At 50.3% G+C, this 15,721-nt stretch overlaps 1 protein-coding gene across 1 annotated transcript in view; it reads left to right on the top strand.

The window, feature by feature from the left end:
- The first annotated feature begins 5,573 nt into the window (after nt 1-5,573).
- LOC105718001 (deleted in malignant brain tumors 1 protein-like) overlaps nt 5,574-15,721 on the top strand; it is a 93,005-nt gene continuing 82,857 nt past the window's right edge. The window contains 3 exon segments of the mRNA XM_064373771.1: nt 5,574-5,646; nt 11,291-11,368; nt 13,421-13,596. Coding sequence (XP_064229841.1) covers nt 13,521-13,596 — 76 coding nt within the window. The 5' untranslated portion in view covers nt 5,574-5,646; nt 11,291-11,368; nt 13,421-13,520.

The raw sequence follows: 15,721 nt of genomic DNA, 5'->3' as shown, positions 1-15,721 counted from the left end.
GTTACGGTGAGCCGAGATCGCGCCATTGCACTCCAGCCTGGGTAACAAGAGCGAAACTCCGTCTCAAAAAAAAAAAAAAAAAAAAAAAAAAGAATTAAAATGTTGCTGATACATATAGATATGCCACCATCCGAAGACAGACAAAAGAAGATGAGCTGGAATGGGGTTGAAGAAAAGTTTATAAAACCAGGAAAGGGGAAATGCTAAATCAGTTATTCTTTGAAGTCCATGAATGTGGTCCATGTAAAACGAGGTGAGGCAGCAGGAAGCATGTTCTGTGGCAGGAGATACAGTCTTAGAACATGTGAACCTGAACGTGCTGCTGCTGACGTGTGATGTCCAAAATGAATTTGGAAAAAAATCCTGAATGATAGGCTTAATTTCATACCGGGCTTCCACCTGAATCTCTTTTGGTTCTCTGATGTGTGTGTGCATGCACACACGTGCACATGTGCTTACTTAGGGGAGAGGCTGCAGCTCAGCCGGGTGAGAAGTGAGGGAGCATGACCATGGGCCAGTCCAGCCCAATCCTGTTTCTGCAGGTCTCAGAGGAAGACAGAGGGGACATTGCCCCAGCGGTGCCAGGACAAAGGGAGATGAGTGTTTTCCTTTCCTCATTCGGGCAGTGTTAACAACGTTTATCTCGTAGCTTTTGTGCACTGTTTTCCATAAAAATAGTGACTAAGAGTTGTGGAAGCTCACGTTGTAAATGTTTGAAAACACGTAGGTTTACCATCTGGGGGTGGTTCAAGAGGTATTTTAACTGGGAGACTGAGAGGCGGATAAGTTGGCTTCTTGGCAAGTCCCTTCTTGTCAAGAGATCTCCAGATATTACAGATACGTGATCTGTGATGAAGACAGCTGTGGCCGGCAAGCCCCGGCCAGATGCCCTAACGGAGAGCATCTGAATGCACATCCTGCAGCTTTAGGTGTTATTTCAGAACTCATGGTGACAGATGGCTGCAACATTCTGGATGCCTCCAACATTACGGATGCCTCCTGGAGGCAAAGAGAAACCGTGGGAGCAGCACAGGAAGGCTGTGAAAGAGGTCCTGAGGGAGGATGCCTGTGCCAGGTGCATGCCAACAGGAAAGTAGTTAGGATGGAGACAGGCAGGGGCCAGCCTAGCAGGCAGGTCACAGGCCTGGCAGCCATGCCAGGGACAAGATGCCCACCGCTCATCAGCAATACCCAGTCTGAATTCTGAGACCAGGCTGCCAGTGTGGAGTGAGCTGGCAAGAGGGTAAGCAAGAAGGGCCTGAAAGAAAGCCAGGCCAAGGGAAGGGGTATCTTCTTTGGCTCCAGAAGTGCATGCCAGAAAGAAAGAGGAGACTGACCAGGAAGAACATGAGAAAAGAGTAAGGCCTCGCAGAGAGGAGCGATAAGCTGGGGGCACTGACTGCGTGAGGTGGCAGAGCAGAGGCTGGCTGAGGGGGCTGGGTGGCTTGCGTTGGCAGCATGAACAGGAAACTGCCCCCAAGTCCTCAGCCACCCTGGCCACAGTCATTGCCCCACACAGAGAGCTGGGGTAATCCACCCCTTGTACCAGGTTTCCGGGGTGTGGTGGGGGCCGCTGTGGATACTCATTAATAGGTAGACAGGTGGCTCAGTCCTTCTGGAACAGTCACCTGGAGATGGCCCCATGCACAGTGCAAAAGCTGCGTGAGATGGCCTTTTCCCCATGGTGGCCTCCTGTTACTTCCCCGTTCCCTTCCCATCCATGCACCCCCCTGACCCCAGCTGAACTGTATTGATGCAAGGGAGGAGAAACTGGGGCCCCACAATGGGCTTCTGCCTTGGAATGACAAGCAACTCCCTGCCATGGCCCACAGTGGTCCCTTCCCTGGGAGGCCTTTCCTGGGGCTGAGGGCTGTTGTGAGGGGCAGAAAGGGTTGCAGCCATTTGTTTGAATTTGGGGAGCATGGTCTGGCTTCTCTGAGCTCTGTCTTCTCGTCTGTAAAATGAGGAGATGAAGAAAGACTGTACTTGAATGTTAGTGCTGACGTCCTTGCTAGTTCTCAGATCCTGTGACTTCAGAGACCCTTCAGCTTCTGGTGTGGCAGTTTCCAAGCAGAGAAGCGAAGGGGTCTTGAATGTTCATGAAGGAATGGGGCCTTCCTCCTTCCTGTGGGTTTAAGGCTGGGTGCTCCTGCTGTCTGGTTTTAGATACAGGGTCTCACTCTGTCACCCAGGCTAGAGTGCAGTGGTACAATCTCATCATAACCTGGAACTCCTGGGCTCAAGTGATCCTCCCATTTCAGCCTCTTTCATAGCTAAGACTGCAGGCACATGCCACCATGCCCGGTTAATTTTTAAGTTTTTTTTTTTTTAAGAGGCAGAGTCTCAGTGTGGTGGCCAGGCTGGCCTTGAACTCATGCCTCAGGCCTCCCAAAGTGCTGGGATTACAGGCATGAGCCACCACACCCAGCCTCTCTTGTTAGAAGGCCAACCCATCTGCCACTTTTATTTCTGTTTTCTCAGCTAAAATGGAAAGAAAACTTCCCATAAAAATAGAGTTTCATCCACAGAATGCTACCTATTCAGGGACAGTTTTGTTATGTGAAGAAGAACATAATAAAGAACCTTTCTAGGGGTGACATGTGACCCATTAATCCCTGGGGTTAGGTGGGTGCCTGTGTATGATGGGAAGTTATTTATTTCATTATGTTGTGGCTTACTTGAAAGTTGTATTTGTCCTTTAGAAATTGGCTAGTATGGTTGATACGTTGAATGAACACAATCCATGGTATAATCAAAACGCAAACTTACTTTTTGTCTTAGTACCTTAAAAAGTTAGTCAATGGTAGTATCTTTCCTTGTGCGGGTCCTTCTTCAGTAATAGAGTGCTATGGTTACTTTAAATCACAGACCAGAGTTTTGGGGCTGGCTACCCGGGGGCCAGCAAAGGCTTGGACGCTAAACCTGGATGCTTGGACACTAGAGTCACCTGCTGCTTCAGCCAGCTGGCCTGGGCAGGAAGCATGTCACACAAGACCTGCTTCTACAAGGCTGCAGTGACAGGCAGAGTGGGGAGGACCAGGATTCATTACAGCACCAGAGAACCACGGGGACAGTGGGGGTGGGGGCTGAGGCACATGAGACCACACATGGGACCCTGGCACGATCCTAGGAGGCAGGAGGACCCCTGAGAATGATGACTCTGGGCCTTCTAATCAACACTGGGGAATGGGAGGCTTATGGCATGGTTTGATTGGATCAAGGAAAATTAATGTGGAACTTCTTTCATCTAAACATTTCCACTGCATGTGATAAAAATACGAACATAGCATCCTTCTTAAACACATTTGTTTGGAAGGGTTATTTTATAAAAAATGTAAAGTGAAAGCTTCCCTTGATATATTTTGCCCTTTTAAATAAAATGAAACATATTAACCTTAAAAAAAAAAAAGGAGCTGGGCGTGGTAGCTCCTGCTCAGGAGGCTGAGGGGAGAGGATTGCTTGAGCTCAGGAGTTCAAGACCAGCCTGGGCAACATAGCGAGGCCCTTGCCTCTAAAAAAAATTAGATTTTTTTCCTTCAGTATTTCATTGTAAAATTTAAAATGGTCTGGGAATTAAATTTCCATCACTTGTTGCAGCAATTTGTTGAAGAGACCATTTTAAGTCCAAGTACGAGTCAAATTATACTTCATTTTAAACTCATGCTAGCTGCTTTCTTCTCAAGAGATTAGAATTTTCGTTTTCTTTCTTTCTTTTTTTTTTTTTTTGGACAGGGTCTCACTTCGTTACTGAGGCTGGAGTGCAGTGGCGTGATCTTGGCTCTTTGCAGCCTTGACCTCCTAGGCTCAAGCGATCTGTTGCTTCAGCCCCCCGCAAGTAGCTGGGGTCTACAGGTGTGCTCCACCACGCCTGGCTAATTTTTCTGTAGAGACAGGGTTTTGTCATGTTGCCCAGGCTGGTCTTGAATGCCTGGGCTCAAGTAATTCACCTGCCTCGGCCTCCCAAAGGGCTGGGATTACAGGTGTGAGCCACCGTGCCTGGCCTAGAATTTTCTAAAGTGGTTTGTGGTCTGACACTTGTAAGATCTGAGGACATGTTTCCAGAAATGTGAAGGGTCGCTTTGACAGCATCCCATGGGGCCCAGAGGAAGCCCTACACTGCTCTGAGAAGTCTCGTGCAATCCCACAAGTCCATGCAAGGCTGCTTCTGCAGAGCCACCTGGCACGTGCTGTCCTCCTGATACGGCATGACAGACAGCCTGGGCTCTGTTAGTCGCTTTATTTTTACCTTTAAATTTGAAAAACTATGTATGTAATAATTCGAAAGAACCAGTGGTTTTCTATTTCTAAAAACGTGATCCATAACATAAATGAAGGTTTGAACTTAGGAATGTCTAGGCACTACCAGGTACTGCCTCAGAAGTCCTTCACTATCATCCATCTAACTCTTATCTGTTCTCCAAATTCAAGCTTATAGAGCTTTTTGATTTCCCCTAAGTCTTTTTTCTTAAACTCAAGTGTCTTCTGAGGTCTGTAGTACACATCTCTAGGGCCAGTTCTGATTCACAGGTCTTGAAGTGGCTTAGTGGTTTTCATTGGTTTTTTCGATGCACCAGTGACTTTTCTCCCCAGCTGGATTATAAATTCCTCAGGCAGGGATCGTAGCTTTCTGGACCCCTGACACAGGCTATTTGGTGTGGTTGTGCTCAAGAAATATGTGTGCATCTCCATGCATCTCAATACAGACAGACTGCCATTTCTTGTTCTATCTTCTGTCTTTATAAAATTCATCTCTTACCACTACCCTCCTCAAGAACCTGCCAGAGCTCCCCATTTCCCACTGAATTAAATACAGAGACCTCTGTGAGCTCTTTGAAATCACCGCCTTGCAGCCCAAACTTCCTTTCTTCTATTCCCAAGTGAACATGAGACTGCATCAATCTGAATCTCCACCTGGGTTTGCAGCCAGGTGGGCATGCTCAGCATCTGTAGCTCTCAGTTCTCACACAGCTGACCATGCATCACAATCACCACAATTAAAACCATCTGGGAAGCTTGAACAAAATCTCTAGGCCTTATATCAACCTTAGCATGTGAGAAGCCATGGGGTGTGAGGCCCTGGCATGAACATTTTAAACCAACACACCTGATGATGTACATCGCCCAGCACAACTGATGGCCCCGAATTTGGAATCAGTCCTGAGCAAACTTGTCAGTCTGCCACTGCATTTAGCAACATAGAAACATAAAACGGACTTTTTTTTTTTTTTTTTTTTTTTGAGACAGAGTCTCTCTGTCACCCAGGCTGGAGTGCAGTGGCACAATCTTGGCTCACTGCAACCTCTGCCTCCCTAATTCAGCCATTCTCCTGCCTCAGCCTGCTGAGTAATGGGTTCCTACTGTCTGTAAGTTTCTATGGTTCAATTAAGACATTTTCCAGAAGGTCCTGGAACTTACCTCCTGTGTCCTCAGGAAGGACCTCGTAACCTTTGGGCCATAAAGCAATGGGAAGAAAGAGGGTTTTAGTTTAACCAGGAAGCCAGTGTAGAAAAATCTGGCTCTCTTTACCTCTTCCTATCTTATCTCTACTTACCTACTAGCTTTCTTAACAGCTGCTACCAGAAAGACAGTGCCTTATCCAAGAATTGCAAGATGATAAACCATTGGAAACCCCTAAAGAGACAGCAGGTGAGACAAGAGACCTTTAACAACCAGGAGGGAGGTGGGGAGGGGGGGCAGGGGGGAGGGGCGGGGCGGGGCAGGGGGAGGTCTATAACCTTTCCCGTCTCAATTTCCTCTTCAAAAAATAAGAGACATTGATTAGGGGGCCTCTAAATTCTTTTCTTATATTGGGAAAAAATATCAAAAGATGGCCCTTCTAATAAATCTGTTTTGCTAATTCTAATATGCATCTTTTATGCCATTTTTAATGCAAAATTGAGAATTTTCTCGCAATTGAGATGCACTTTGAATGTGCTGCCTTGTTCCTCTCTCATTGCGGTCATTAATCTAACATGTTTTAGATATAATCCATGATGCACTGTAATCAAGGACACTTGCAGTATTTTATGTTGGGGACACAGCCTTTCCCTCCCTGTTGAGGGTTTAGCTTTTTTCTCTTCTCTTTGCTGTCTGAGGAGAGAGGAGAAGAAAACCCCACAGGAGAATTCCTGAGAGATTAGCAATTTGAGGAGAACAATTACCCTCCCAGGTGGTTTGTTAGCCCAGGTAAGGCTTGAGAACATCACCTGGGGCTGCTGGGAGAGAGGAGGAGGGAGAGGAGAAGTGGACGGGGACCCAGATATGGGCTTCCTGGGTCTCACTGGGAGAGAGCTCTGTTGGCCTAGAAAAGAGTAAGGCCCCTGGGAATCTTGGATGCTAGAAAACAGACAGAAGAAATTTTAATGAAGTCAAGGGTGATATTTCTGGCAGCTGGGAATTGAAATGAGCAGCTTCCAGCTCGGGGCAGCATCCTAAGTGTTACCCAGAAAAGCGGAGCTGCTCTGTAGTAGCTGAGATTGTGGGGAAGAGGAAGGTCCGGGAGCAGAGCTCACCCCTTCTCCTCCTTTTCATCAGTGCAACATTTCTGGGAGGTGGAAACACGATTTGAAAGGCATGGCCCTTCTCCCAGGTAAGGCCTCCATGAGGCCATGTGGGAAACATTTTTCCAGGTCCTGGCAACAGAAGTAATGCCTAAGAGCAGCAAATGGGTAATGTCTTATAAACACTGGTCTTGTTTCCTTGTTTGCTTTGGCTGCTAGGAGCCTCAGAGCCACAACTCAAGTTGATCTCTGGGTCAACTTGTCCCTCTAGTGGAAGGCCTTATGGTATTCCTCAATTTTATGTTCTCAATTTACCCTGCCTTTGTTTCCCGGGTCTACCGTTATTTTTCCATTCCTGTGGTGTTCCTAACCACTTCGTTCTTTGCTGTCGCATGGTATAAGGCTGTGAAAATTGCATCAAATTCTTTGGAGCAAGGCAAACAAACTGCCCAAGCTGCCACAGTCTTGGAGGGGGCACAGCTGCTCTGCTCCACTCCACCTGGGGAATGAGTGGTGGCTCCTTTCATGGGGCTGACACTTCCCCTTCCTGGAACTGCTGGGACCAGCTCTTTGCTGTGCTGGACCTTGTGGTTCCCCTGTGCTGACCCCTCAGTCCCATCAAAACCACCAGCAAGGGGGCCTCGAATGCCATGAAAAAACGTGTTTGTTCAATTACATCCACCGCAATGGGTGTTGGTTATCCATCTGCTGTGAGTTACTGCCAGATGCATGGGCACACACATACACACACTCACGCACATGCACACACACAGGAGCTCCCACACAACGTGTCCCCTGCACCACACACATGCAACCACACGTGCACACATGCATGGATGCACCCCCCCACACAAACATGTGCCCCAGCAGATGTTCACACACACACCCATGCCCACTCACACATTTGCACACCCATGTACCCATACCTATGCGCACACACACCTGCCCACCCTTGAGCACTTTCACACACACACACATGCACACACACACAGAGGCACTGGCTCCTGGGCCTGATGCCATGACGAGGAAGAAGGAAATATAGATGGAATCTATCCCACTCAAGGAACTAGCTGAGTGCCAGTGATAGCTTCATGGACGCCATCCATTGTGGTTTCCCTCCTCACTGGTCAGGCATAAGGGACCCCATTGTGGCCATGCCACCCTTTAGCTTTGGCAACACCAGTGGCACTTTTGTCCTTTGGTTTGGCTGAGTGTTGTGGGCTTGTCATTGCCCTGTATGTGTTTAAAACTCTTCCTTTGTTCCAGTTTCCTTGGAGTTAGAGTATTTGTTGTGGTTTTCAACACTACCTGCCAAGCTCTCAACCACGGCTGACTTGGTAGTTGTTGATGAGGTGAGCAGTGGATTTGGGCCTCTGCCTTAAACTCTATGTGAACCAGCTCTCTGGGACAGAGTGGCACGGCCAGGGCTTCAGGGCCCCCAGGGCCACACCTGCCACTAAGCTCACTTTGGGACGACAGGAAGCTCTTCAACCAACATGGGCAACAGATCCTTCCCTATCTCCTTTGTTTTTTCTTTTTTAATAGAGACAGGGTCTCGCTATGTTGCCCAGGCTGGAATGCAGTGGCTATTCACAGGCGCGATCCCACTACTGATCAGCATGGGAGTTTTGACTTGCTCCGTTTCCGACCTGGGCCGGTTCACCCCTCCTTAGGCAACCTGGTGGTCCCCTGCTCCCAGGAGGTCACCATATTGATGCTGAACTTAGTGTGGACACCCGATAGGCATAGTGCATTACAGCCCAGAACTCCTGGGCTCAAGCGATCCTCCCACCTCAGCCTCCAGAGTAGCTGGGACTACAGGCACACACCACTGCGACCGACCCACCTCCTTTGTTAAGGCTTTCCTTCTGAGTGATGGATGGGTGTCCTCTGGCTGCTCAACTTGGCCCACTTTGCTTGCAGTCCAGAGCCATGGCCACCATCCTCAGTGTAGGAGTAATAGGCTGGCAGAGACAACATCTCCATGATCGCAGCGTGGGCAGCTTGGGCTGCTGCCCTGTCCAGAGGCCCTACAAGGGCGCTGCTGGGCTCCTGTGTGTCTTCCCTCCAATCCTGGGGCACAGTGAGGCGTGAAGGCGCGGCACCATTTGTCACCAGCGCCCCCTGCCTCCTGTTGCTCACCCTGCCTTCCTCTTCTTCCCCTGCGTGGTTTCACTGACTTGAAAGGCCCATGCTTCTGGCTGAAGGTGAGAAAAGGAGGTGGGTAGAGCATGTCAGACTGGGAGGAGAAGGCAGGTTGACTGGGCTGTCAGTCAGAAGGCAGGAGGACCGTGAGAAGGGGCCAGAAGTGCACAGGGGCTGACTTCAGGAGAGGTGACCACATAATAGCCCAACCCAACCCCCGGCTTGGCTAAGGGGAAGGGGGCTGAAGCAATCACTGCCCCGGGATAAGAAGCAGGACCGGGACCGTGGGCCTAGGTAGAGGCTCTGCTGCGGAGCTTGGTCTTCACGTGGAGCATGCTGGGGTTGCCACTGAAAGGTTTATTTCACAGGACAACATTGGATTTGTCTTGTGATTTTTAGGGATCTCTCCAGCCGCCGTGCCCAGGGGCCTTGTCTTTATTCCCCTTTGGCTCCTTAGCCCCATGGCCACACCCTGACCATAGCAACTTCCAGGACTGTGGCCTGATGTGCCAGTCTCCACTCGGCTCGGGGCCCCAGCCCTCCCTGCCCTGATGGTGGCCACACAGCTGGTGATGGAGCCACATCCCAATTCCCTGGTACCTCTTACAACCATTTCCCAGCCCCGATGTCACATCCATGATGCTCTGTTTGCCCGCCTTCCAGAACCCTGGAATCACCTGGCACTGTTTGCTTCACCCTAACCCATGGGGCTGAGTACGGCTGCCAAAGACCCCAGAGTCGAGCAGGCGTGGGCCCCTCTTATTTGTGGCCAGCCCACGCTGCTGCCGGGCTTGTGTTAGTCCTTTCTTGTATCTTACTTAGGTCAGGGCCCTGTCCTACCCTCTCCAGGGCTAAATGCCCGCGGTGTGCAGGTTAAGATTTCATTTAGGTGGAGACGACCAGTGAGTAGTTGGAGGATGGACAGGAAGCAGGCACTGGGTGGAGGGGGCTGGGGTTGGTGGGAGTAGCTGGAGCCCACGGGGTAGGGGGAGGGAGAGTGGGGCTGCAGCAGAGCCTGGAATGTGCTCACTATCCCCAGAGCCCACCCCTCCCCCGGGGTTCCCTGTCTTATGTGGTGGCATCCATGCCTGGTGGCAATACTCCAATCGGACCTGGGGGTCATTCTGGGCTCCTTGTCCTCCTTTGTCCCCTTCCCCTGATATCCATTCAGCCCCATCTCATGTTTCTGACTGTAGTTCTTATCATCTCTGAGCTCTCCTCCTTTCCCATGGCCGCTGGCTCTGCCTCATCCCTGGAGTGCGGGGCCGTGACTTACTCCCCTGCGTGCGCCTGGAGGTGGAGCCGGCCTAGCAAACAGACCAGTGTTCCTTATGCAGATGTTCTCGGTGTTGTGTAAGCCTCAGAATCCCCTGGAAGGCTGGTTAAAACACAGATTGCTGGGGCCCACTCTGCAGCCTCAGATTTTGCAGTTCTAGCAAGTTCTCAGGTGATGCTGATGCTGGTGGTCTGGGGCCTGCTCTTTGAGAAGCAGTGGTCTCGTGCATGGACTGACTGGCAGCAACTATGCTGATACTTGAGGTATGATCTGGTCCACTCAGATGGAAGTGGTTCAGGGGTTCATGCAACAATTAAAATGCCCTTAGATCCATCTGCTTTTTTTCCCCCAGAAGAAGGTCTCTCTCCGTTGCCCAGGCTGGAGTGCAATGGTATGATTTTGGCTAGCTGCAACCTCCGCCTCCCAGGTTCAAGCAATTCTCCTGCCTCAGTCTCCCAAGTAGCTGGGATTATAGGCTACCACCACTACGCCTGACTAATTTTTGTGCTTTTAGTAGAGACTAGGTTTCACCATGTTGGCCAGGCACTGGTCTTGAACTCCGGGCCTCAGGTGATCCGCCTGCCTCAGCCTCCCAAAGTACTGGGATTAGAAGCCTGAGCCACCACACCCGACCCAATTCATCTGCTTTTTGTGGCATCTTTATTCTACTGGACTTCCAGGCGATTCCAGCCAACTGTAACCCTGCAACTGTTTTCACACAACTCAGTAAAACCCACCTCACTGTCCCCGCTGTCCCCACTGTTCAGGAACTGCACAGTTGTTTGCTAGGTTTGAGGTCCACTTGCTCATGTCTGCCTGGTGACTCATTTCAGTCTTTCTAGATTGGCCTGCATAGTGGTGGTGTCTCTGGCTTCCTATTCTTCCCTCCCTCTATGTTCTTTCCAAGTCATGGGTAAAAGTGTTGAAGGGGAACATCCTTTACGTAGACATTGACCACCCTCAGCCCCCTTTGAACCACAAGACTTCCTCTAAAGGCACTGAGCTCCAGTCTCTTAATTCAACAAAAAGACCAACAAATGCCACCCTTCTAAAGCAACTTGAATTGAACATGAATAATTATGAAATGAATTGAATTGGCTGCAGCCTAAGCTCATGGGTGCCCTGGCTTGGAGATGGCCTTTTTAAGAGTCTCCCATGTCTCTTACATACCAGAGCTTCATGTCTGGGATTTAGGGGGGGCAGTTGTGCTGACAAGCATTTAGAGGTGCCCAGCATAGTTCTTTATGCAGGAAGGATGATGACCAGGTTTTATTATCTTGATAAGAGTTGCTTTTGGATACCATCCAGTTTCCTTGTTTCATTCTTTGCTACCCAAGCAAACTATTGATATATAATTTTGTCCCTCAAGCAGACTAATTCTGGAGCCAAAGTATACACCCTATTGGAAATGGATGAATTGGCCCCCTGGTTTACCAATTACTGTTTGGTGAGTACAATTCGTGTACCTGGGTTTCCTGGAACCTGATCACCCTGGGCTGAACCAGCTCCGAAAGGCTAAGGCTCAGTGATGCTGCCCTGCCGGAAATGGCTGCCCCTGGCTCATGCTTTGTTTACTTTGTCCTTGAACCTGTAACCAGGGGGTCTCTGCTCAGTTACAATAACCCCCTTGGAGAGTCAGCACACTGTAATTTACCAACCTCAAGCGGCTTAACAGAAGAGAGTTGCAAAGTAACTTCAGGAGGATGCTGATTGTTGGAGAAGCTGAATGGCTCTTGGGATCTGCGGTGGGGGAGAGAAAGAGAAATGAGGGTAGCACAGAGGGCCCGGGGGTGGGGGTCACAGCTTCAGTCTCCTTTTATTCCCCCTTGGCTGTAAGCCTCCCCTAAACTGCTAGTTGCCTTTGTGATTCTTACCAGGTCAGTGTAGATCTAGTGTTGCCGTTAAAAATATTCTCCCTTCACTCTTTTGGGGATAGGCCACTTACCACCTTTTGCAGGGCTTGTGTCAAAAAGTCTGCACTCTTCCTGATGACCTCAGAGCCAGTTTTCCTTCTCTACACATTCCTTTGAATGGTTCTGAATAGCGAGATGTCCTTTGGTGGAGGGGACTCAAACCCACCATTTGAATGGAAACAGTCTTTTGGTGAGAAGGGGAAAGATTCAGCATCTTTTGGAAAAATACCAGGCTATGGGGTCAGACTTTGATTTAAGCTCTGGCTCTGCCAGTTTCTGGGTGTGTGACTTTGAGTAAGTTACTTAACCTCTTTGAGCCTTAGATTTCTCATACCAGGAGCAGTTAGTGAGTTAATGTGATGTCCTATCCAAATCCTCTTCCCTACCACAGCTACTCTCTATGCCATCACCTTGTTCATTTCGTCCATAATTCTTACCACAATCTGAAACCCTTCTCCCTACTGATTGATTTCTTGTCTGTTTTCTGTGTTGCCTCCCTGTGAGGACAGGGAGCATGTCCCTCTGGCATCAGGCTGCAGCCCCACTCCCTAGAACAGTGTCTGGTACATTAGTGGCATCAGCGTGTATTTGCTGAATATACAGATGAATGAACAGTATTATCCTTCAGCAAATGCAGAACTCACTTGAACCATCTGTGCAAAGGGGCCTGGTCCTCCTCTTCCAGATCTGCCCATGCTCACCTTTTCAATTCGGTCTGCAGATGTATCCATATTTTTCTTTTTGAGATGGAGTCTCACTCTGTTGCCCAGGCTGGAGTGCAGTGGCGTGATCTCAGCTCACTGCAACCCTTGCCTCTCGGGTTCAAGAGAGTCTTCTGCCTCAGCCTCCTGAGTAGCTGGGGCTACAGGCATGTGCCACCATGCCCAGCTAATTTTTAGCATTTTTAGTAGAGACAGGATTTGCCATATTGGCCAGGTGGGTCTCAAACACCTGACCTCAAGTGATCCACCCGCCTTGGCCTCCCAAAGTGCTGGGATTACAGGCGTGAGCCACTGCGCCCGGCCTAGCTGCAGATATTTCTTGAGCATCTCCTATTTGTGTGAAGCATTGTTCTAAGTTCTGAATATGCAACAATGGATAAAACAGACAAAAATCCCACCTTGTACAGCTTGCATTTTAGTGGGAGCAGATAGGCAAAAGAAAGAAGTAAAATAGGAGGCCAGATGGTGAGCAGTGCTGTGGGGAGAGGAGGGGAGTGTTAGGGAGTGCTGGGGAGGGCCAGTCGGTAGGGCTGCGTGGAGGAGATGCATGTTAGAAAACCTCTGGATGAGGGAAGGAGTGAGTCTCCAGCCATTTGGGGAAAAAGTCTTCAGACAGAGGGAGCAGCAAGTGCAAAGGCCCTGGGCTGGATGATGGTTAGAGGGGGAGATGGGGAGAGAGAGGCAGGGGTATCTCATGCGGGGCCTTATAAACCTTGCGAGTGCTTTCAGCCTTACTCTGAGCAAGATGGGAGGCATACAATGGGATTTCTGTGTGCCAGGGGTCCCTAGAGGGCTGTGTTTGTTGCTGGAAGATTCCGCAGTTGGATGGCATCCTGATGAACATGGAGCTCATCTGTCCTTCAGATGGGAGGCGGCGTCTGCTGTGAGTGCTGTTCTGGATGTGGTCTCAGCACTGTGTGTCATTTCCTCTCTCTGGACCTCATCGTCCCCGGCTGGAGGCTGAATGGTGGAGGAGAACTGGCTCATCACCAGCCCTGCTGAACCACAGGCTTCTTTCCAGGGACCCCTGGACAGCAGGGGTGAGCTGCTCACAACACCCACCTCCAAAGCCAATGCCTACTGAGCGCCTGCTCTTTCTGCCTGGGGCACTGGGATTACAGAGGTGCAGCAGGAGACAATGGGACTCTGGTCCTTAAAGCACAGCAGGGAGGTGTGGGGCGGTGGGGGTTGACCCAGAGTGAGTGAAGGAGGGTAGGAAGGAGTGCCCTTATAACTGTTTGGGAAGATTACCTCTCTGAGCAACAAAAATGAGAAACATTATAAATATCAGACATTCAATGTCAAAAGACTGTTACAAGGGTAACAATGACCGACAATTAGGTATGTTACTCAGTGAGGGCAAAATTAGAGTTTGGGGTCAGACTGACACCCGAAGTGGAGCCCTGGTCACACAGATTACGGGATGCAGAGGCTGGAAGCCAAACAGCAGCTGCCCGAAGGTGCTACAGCCCCGACCCTTCCTGCAAGGCTCCCATTCTTCTCTCCCCGTCGTCTATCTGTCAGGTCACAGGGCTCCTGGCTCAGAAATCAGAGACCTCTCAGAGATGGGAGGTGGGAGGGGCCCTGGGCTGCCTCCCTGCTCTCCATCTTCCTCTGGCTTCCCAGGGCACTGGTCTGTGAGGAGAAAGAATCTTTCGAAGAAGGAGAACAGCGGGATGTTCTGGGGAATTTGCCTGGGACCCCAGCTCAGCTTCAGGCAGGGGTGTGTGCCTGGCAGCCCCAGGGTCCCTGCTGACCCTCTCAGTGCCCTGTCTAATGAAGGGAGGACTTGGCCTCCCACAGGGAATCCTCAGCTCTGTCGGCAGATGGCCCTAGGGGAGGGGCCTGGAAGGGGAAACCCTCACCACAGTCAGGACCCTTCCACTGCCCTGTTTCATGTTTTGGGGCTTCCCCATGAATTCCAATTTAGGAAAGGATTCTGCAGCTTTAAAAAATACCACATATGGCCGGGTGTGGTGGCTCATGTCTGTAATCCCAGCACTTTGGGAGGCTGAGGCAGGCGGATCATGAGGCCAAGAGATCAAGACCATCCTGCCTAACATGGTGAAACCCTGTCTCTAGTAAAAATAAAAAAATTAGCTGGGCATGGTGGTGCACACCTGTAGTTCCAGCTACTCGGGAGGCTGAGGCAGGGGAATCGCTTGAACCTGGGAGGTGGAGGTTGCAGTGAGCCAAGATAGTGCCACTGCACTCCAACCTGGTGACAGAGTCTCACTCTGTCAAAAAAAAAAAAAAAAAAAAAGTCACATATGACCCCTGTAGGGGGCTCTTCCCCATGAAGACCAGGCCTCCAGCACTGGGATTTAGGGGCTCGGTCCCACCTCCTGGAGTGTGCTGTGGGGTGCCGCTGGCTTGAAACTGCCTGGGGAAGGTGCTTTGCAGATGGGGCCTGGGTGCCAAGTCTCCGAGCTTTAATGGGCTTCTCTTGCTCTCTGTTGCTCTTCATGGCAGTTTTGTGGTGAATAAAATGGAACTTTGTGGTTGTGGTCTTCCACGCCGTGCTGTTTAAGCAGATGCTTCTAGCCAGTAGACAAGGGAAGATGAGGGTCCTCTGGGAGGGGCTGCTGCTGGAGGGGGTTGTCCCCCTAAACCCTCCTCTTCATCCAAGAAAGACCTCTCTAAATGGTGTCTTACAAGCCACAAAATGGCCTCAGGACAAGATGGGGCACCTGACGGTGAAGCCCGAGGACCGACAGGGTGTTGGCAGGTGGCCCTCAGCCCCATTTTCTTCTGTCCACACGCCCAGGATAGCCACATCCATCCTGTTCCACTGACGTCACCCATTTCCCGCCTGGGATGCCCACCTGGGCTGGCTTTGAAATGGCAGCTAGGCTTCGCCACTTCCTTCTTCCCGGTATCTCCTGAACAGAAAGCTCACAAGCCCTTGTTGTCTTAGGACCTTTGCTGCTAAGCCCCGTGGGCAAAGGATGCGGTCACCAAACAACAAAAACAGAGAGGTTTGGCAGTTCCAAAAATCACACACAATTCTCAAGAGGGATGTTCCTGCACAGCCGGGGGAATCTCTCCTGTCCCTCATCCAGTCTTCTAGCTCTGAGACAGCCTCTGCCGTCCTGTTCAGATGCTTTTCTTTATGTTCTCATGGCAGCTTGTACTGGTACTTGGTACCCCCTGTTGAACTTGTCA

The sequence above is a fragment of the Aotus nancymaae genome, unplaced genomic scaffold (assembly GCF_030222135.1).
Source record: "Aotus nancymaae isolate 86718 unplaced genomic scaffold, 86718_ANA_hifiasm-v0.15.2.pri h1tg000010l, whole genome shotgun sequence".
Taxonomy (NCBI): domain Eukaryota; kingdom Metazoa; phylum Chordata; class Mammalia; order Primates; family Aotidae; genus Aotus; species Aotus nancymaae.
Note: the sequence above shows the minus strand (reverse complement) of the source record. Positions and strands in the feature narration are given on the sequence as shown.